The sequence below is a fragment of the Charadrius vociferus genome, unplaced genomic scaffold (assembly GCF_000708025.1).
Source record: "Charadrius vociferus isolate BGI_N301 unplaced genomic scaffold, ASM70802v2 scaffold259, whole genome shotgun sequence".
In the NCBI taxonomy this organism is placed as follows: Eukaryota; Metazoa; Chordata; class Aves; order Charadriiformes; family Charadriidae; genus Charadrius; species Charadrius vociferus.
Window position 1 is genome coordinate 3,794,029 of NW_009661368.1, and position 5,562 is coordinate 3,799,590.

Consider the following 5,562-nt stretch of genomic DNA (forward strand, 5'->3'; position numbering starts at 1 on the left):
AGCCCCAGAAGCCCAAGATCTGGAGCGTGGCGGCGATGCTGGCATCTCCCCCTGGTGAGAGCGGGTGCCTCCCAGGGGTGCCAGCAGTGGCAGAGCAGGGGGAAGGCTGGAGCAGTCATGCCCTGTCCCTGAGGGCCAGGTGGGGACCAGGGCTGTGGCCGTGGGGAGGGGAGGGGACAGCCCCATGGCCAGGCAGGGCAGGACAGACGGCCACAGGACCCGGCGGCTCCCAGGATGAGGAGAGCGGGAGGTGTGAGCAGGGAGGGACGTGGGGCACTAATAAACGTGACTATGTCTTGGACACCATGGTGTTGCCTGTCAGTGGAGGGGATGCCAGTGGGGGTGTGGGGATGCTGGTGGGGATGTCAGCGGGGCTGCGGGGATGCCAGCGAGGGTGCGGGGATGCCGGCAGGGATGCAGGCATCTCCACTGCCAGCACTGCTCTGGTCGGCTCCACCACTCCCCTGGGAGCAGGGCAAGTCCTGCCCCGACTCCCTCAGACTGCCCGAACCGGGATCCTCCTGCGCACCCAGCCAGGTTGCCGGGGGTTCGCTGGCCCCATCACCAGCTGGGTTCCCCGCAGGGCTCCCCCCACTCAGCAGAGGAAGACCCACAGCATTTGCAAGTGATTTCGGACCTTCCTAATGCCTCTTCCCCTTTCGCCTCCCTGGATGTCCGGGATCACCTGTAGGGTGGGCTCATACATGGGGCACAGGGCTGTGGTCGCCATGACCACCAGCACAGCCCTGCACCATGGGGCAGCACAGGGAGGGACACGCATCGACAGGGACATGTGGGAAGCACCGCACAGGAGGAGTGTGGGAGGGGATGGTAGTGTCTATCCACTCGTCAAATGGGACATCGGCTGCCAGGAATGGGCTCAGACCCACCAGGCTCCCCACGGTTTCCCAGGACCAGGCGGCTCCACACAGCCCCAGGGTGACAAGCAGAGCCAGGGGACAGAGCTGGGGAGGGGAGAGGGAACCAGGAGCCCCAGGAAGGCACAGCCATGGGGCAGAGCCGTATGTGGGCTTTCAATGTTCCTAAGAACTAGGAAACAGAAATCAAAAATAGACTTTGCTCTTCTTGATAAAAGTAATAAAATGGTTAGCGGTGTTAAATTAATCCTTACAAAACAAAACCCAAGGAGGTTAAATAAAGCCCGGAGGCTCCGCATAAAAACCACAACGACTACAAAACAGCTGCAAAGACGTCTTTACACACCAAAGAAACTCCTCTTCTCCGCTCCTCCCCTCTACGGTACACAGCGTCGGCGAACACGGGACTCACACATGGGGGAAAGAAACACGGATGCGATGGGAGCAGCCCTGCGAGGAGCACAGGCGCCACGGACAGAACTATTTACACTATGGACACGGAGCTGTGCTGGTGCCAGTCCGGCCGCAGGAGCCCCCGGGCTCTGCCCGTCCTTCTCCTGCCGATCGGGCTGTGGCCACAGCTGCCGGGCCCCCGCCAGCCACGGCGCTAGGCACCGAGCACTCGCGCTTCCCTAGTTGGGATTAGCCTCCCGGCTGCTGCTGTGCTCTCTGCCCAGGTCCTGCTCTTTGTCTGCTGTAGAGGTTGATGAGGAGGAAGACGAAGAGCTGAGGGTCCGGCCCAAATGCTTGTAGGCTGCAGTGAGCTCCTGCAGCCGCTCCGGCGTGGGCTCGCACTTGGCAAAGCCTGCACTGTTCTGCACGGGAATCATAGAATCATATAATGGTTTGGGTTGGAAGGGACACTTAAAGGTCATCTAGTCCAACCCCCCTGCCATGAGCAGGGATATCTTCAACTAGATCAGGCTGCTCAGAACCACATCAAACCTGACCTTGAGTGTTTCCAGGGATGGACCATCCACCACCTCTCGGCAACCTGGGCCAGTGTCTCACCACTCTCATTATAGAAAATGTCTTCCTTATATCTAGTCTAAATCTTCCTTCTTTCAGTTTACAGCCATTACCCCTCGTCCTCTCACAACAGGCCCTGCTAAAAAGTTTGTCCCCATCTTTCTCATAAGCCCCCATTAAGTACTGAAAGGCCGCAATAAGGTCTCCCCGGAGCCTTCTCTTCTCCAGGCTGAACAGCCCCAACTCTCAGCCTGTCCTCACAGCAGAGGGGCTCCAGCCCTCGGAGCATCTTCATGGCCTCTTCTGGACCAGCTCCAAGAGGTCCATGTCCCTCCTGTGCCGAGGGCTCCAGAGCTGGAGGCAGCACTGCAAGGGGGTCTCCCCAGAGCGCAGCAGAGGGGCAGCATCCCCTCCCTCGCCCTGCTGGCCACGCTGCTGGGGACACAGCCCAGGATGAGGTTGGCTTTCTGGGCTGTGAGCGCACATTGTCAGCTCATGTCCAGCTCTTCACCCACCAGTACCCCCAAGTCCTTCTCAGGGCCGCTCTCCATCCCTTCATCCCCCAGGCAAACAGCCACTGAGCATCTCCCTGTGGTCCAGGCAGACCTCCACACTGAGGTTCAGCCGTGGTTCAGGGAATACCTGTACCCCAAGGGACAACACTCCAAGGTGCCCAAAGCCTCCCTGGTGCGGGCACAGAGCTCAGCCGTTGCAGAGTCAGGAGTGGGGGAACCCAAAGACCTCCCGGCACAGACACTGGCAGAGGCTGTAGATGATGCAGAGGAGGAGGGTGGAGGGCACGAGGCTGACCAGGACAATGCCCAGGCTGTGGTGCTCGATGAGCAGGAGGTAGATGCCAAAGGGCAGGGAGCTGAAGTAGAGGAGGCAGAGGACACCCAGGATGAACCGAGGAACAGCTCGCCATCCCCAGGAGCGGCACTTCTGCCCGGGGCCATGGCAGGGCAGCACGCCCAGGCTGGCGGGGCGGTACAACCGCACCACCTCCAGCCCACCCAGACCCTCTGGCGGAACCACGTCCTCCGGCACCTCCAGGATGGTGACCACCAGGCAGTCAGGGCCGGCCGTGGGGTCCAGTACACTGGGGCAGAGGAGGACCTCGGGGGACCGGGGCGGACCCTGCTTCTTGGCCGGCTCACAGCCTGTCAGCAGTGACAGCACCTCGCCGTCGTCCTGAAGCTGTTGAACGTCCCCACCGGGCACCGGGCTGTGCTGGCGGCAGAAGGGGCAGCGGAGCTGATGGGGAGACGTGTTCCCCAGAACCACCATCTTGCGCAGGCACTTGGTGCAGACACGGTGGCCGCAGCGGAGCAGTTTGGGTCTGCGGGCGCGGGCATCGTAACGGCTGTAGCAGATCTTGCACTCCAGCTCGGGGGCTGCACGTAACGGTGGCTGCAGCCCCAAAAAAAGGAGGGCTGGCCAGGGGCTGTCTGGGCTGGGGGAGAGGGAAGCCACTGTGACCGAGGGCTCGGGGGGCAAGTTCCAGGCCCTGCTGTACCCCACAGGCTGGCTACTGGTCAGCCCCTCGGGATCTGTGACAGAGCAGCAACGGGGGAGTGGGACACCAGCAGCAGCCCCCTCCCAGGGCCAGCACAGCCCACCTCTAACCACCGGCTGGTGCCACCAGTGCTGGGACTTATCCCCTCCACATCTGGGCAAGGAGGGATACATCTTTCCCAGGGGACAAGACTGGCTCTGGAGCCCCTTCGTGCTGTGGGGGAGTGGGGGGCGAGGGTCTTGGCTGGAGCTTGTCCCTCCCAGTGTGTCCAGTTTTCCCGAGGCCCTGTGGCTCCAGACATCGGGCTCTGCTGGCTGCGGGGACTCCCCCTGTCCTGCAGCCCCCCCTTTCCCTTCCCTTCCCTTCCCGCGCCCCCTCCCCCAGCTCCCCGTACCGTACCTGCCGTCTGCGCCGGGGGTCGCGGGTGGGACGCAGCCGTGGGTCGGTCTCCGGCCCCTCGGCCCTGTCGGCGGAGGCATCTGATTTGTGAGCACCACTGAGAAAAGTAAAGCCTTGCAATTTTTGCCCTGCGTGACATCTCAAGGTTTCAGCTCCCAGGAGCACCAGGTGAGAAGTCAGACCTGCATCAGAGTGACGCAGAACAAGTAGGTCAGCAGTCTGGTTGCATGCATCTTGTGTGTGTCTGTGCGCGCGTGTACGTGCATGCGTCTGAGAAAATGGAAAACCATGGCACTGAATCCTTAAGTTTCTGCTCCGTCTTTTCTTTAGGCAGAAGTCTCACTGACCGTTTCATGTCCAGTTGAATAGGATCAGGGCCATTTTGGCCTCTCGTTGCAGTAAAACATGTGGCAGCAATATGTGGAAGTGGGCGGGGTCCTGAGGGTCCCTGCAGCACGGGCAGACCCTCTCCCATCCCCTGGCCTGGGAACGGGCGGCTCCTGCAGAGAGAAGCTGCTTCAGGCATGAAGTGCCCAGCGGGGAGGGCTCTGCACACCCATCCCTGATGGAGCCCAGCGTGTCACCCACAGGTCAGGGATTCCGGGGTGCCAAGAAACGCTCAGCACCACCAGTGCATGCCTGTCCTCCTCACCCCACTCCTGTGCCCCGGGGAGTCAGGGCCAGGGGCACTTGGGGGCCACAGCACTTCCCAGAGCCAGGCTGGGCACAGCTGAGCCCTTGTCACATCCCTCTCTGCACTGGGTCTCCCCAGCCCGTGCCAAATCCCCCCCCACACTGGCTGCAGACCTTGCAGGGGTGTTTCCAGCAGCCCCGAGAGGCAGCAGTCGCCAGAGACCCCGTTGCTGCCCAGGGCTGACGGCAGGCTGGCAGCACAGATCCCTCCCCAGCACGGACCGGGCAAACCTCCCTCCCACTGCGCCGCTGGCCAGAAGAGCGGCAGTGAGCACCCACCACGGGTGGCAGCGCTTGTGGGGGAGATGATGGGGACCCTCATGCAGCAATGGCCAACCAGGGGAGACACCTGAACCCTGACAGTACCAGGGGTTTCCAGCCCCTTGTCACTGCCAGGGTCGCACCATGCTGCTCTCAGCCCCCTCGGGCACAGAATCAGCTTTCTATGACAGTTAACAGTTACAGTTTTTTTCTCCACACAGGGCTCTGCCCTGTTTGCTGAGCTCTGAGAACTGCCCAGGTAATTATTGCCCACACCCTGACGAGCACAGTGCTGGGCTACAGCTCTGTCCTGCACCAGAGCAACCACTTGGGTTGGAGCTGCCCGGAGCAGTGTTAGCGAGGGGCCACTTAATTCAAATCATCAAGGTTTGGCAGAGTCTGAAGTAGCCTTATTCTAGGGGACCAGGCAACATCCAGCTCCCGGTGTGACTGCTGACCTCGTCCCCCCAAGTCCTGCTTGTCCCCCACACCCGTGTGTCCTGGCTGCCCCCACCACCGCAGCCCCTCGCAGAGGTTGGTTCAGCCTCCGTCACCAGCCCTTGGCTTTGCCCTTGGTACAGGCTCGGTTGGGCAGGGAGCAGTCCTCGTGCCGCGGGACGGCCATCGCCGAGTGTCTCAGTGGAAGTGTTGTGTCCCATCTTGGCACCGGGCTGATGGGGGTGCCCCGTGCTCTTTGGTCTCGTTGCCTCGAGGATTGGGCAGTTGAGTCCTGCGAGCAGAACCTGCTCCTTGTCCCGGCCACCCACCCCTGGCCCCGACCCTCTCACCAGATCCTCCACCAGCTGTCGCTTTGTCCCTGCGGTCCGCCAGAGCCAGAGCCCACCG

The 5,562-nt window shown here is 61.9% G+C and overlaps 1 protein-coding gene across 1 annotated transcript; it reads right to left on the minus strand.

Moving 5' to 3' along the window:
• Positions 1 to 2,564: 2,564 nt before the first annotated feature.
• Positions 2,565 to 5,341, minus strand: LOC104293960 (E3 ubiquitin-protein ligase RNF182-like). Its single transcript, XM_009893514.1, has 3 exons — positions 5,271 to 5,341; positions 3,763 to 3,859; positions 2,565 to 3,257 (listed from the first exon to the last, which is right to left on the minus strand). Exons 1-3 carry the CDS (start codon positions 5,339 to 5,341, stop codon positions 2,565 to 2,567), a joined length of 861 nt encoding a protein of 286 aa, XP_009891816.1.
• Positions 5,342 to 5,562: the final 221 nt, after the last annotated feature.

Coding starts and splice junctions, on each gene's coding strand:
- LOC104293960 (XM_009893514.1), bottom strand. CDS start 5,341: ATGGCCGTCCCGCGGCACGAGGACTGCTCCCTGCCCAACCGAGCCTGT. Junction 3,860..5,270: donor AAGGGCAAAGCCAAGGGCTG/GTGACGGAGGCT, acceptor TACTTTTCTCAG/TGGTGCTCACAAATCAGATG. Junction 3,258..3,762: donor ACCCCCGGCGCAGACGGCAG/GTACGGTACGGG, acceptor TTGGGGCTGCAG/CCACCGTTACGTGCAGCCCC.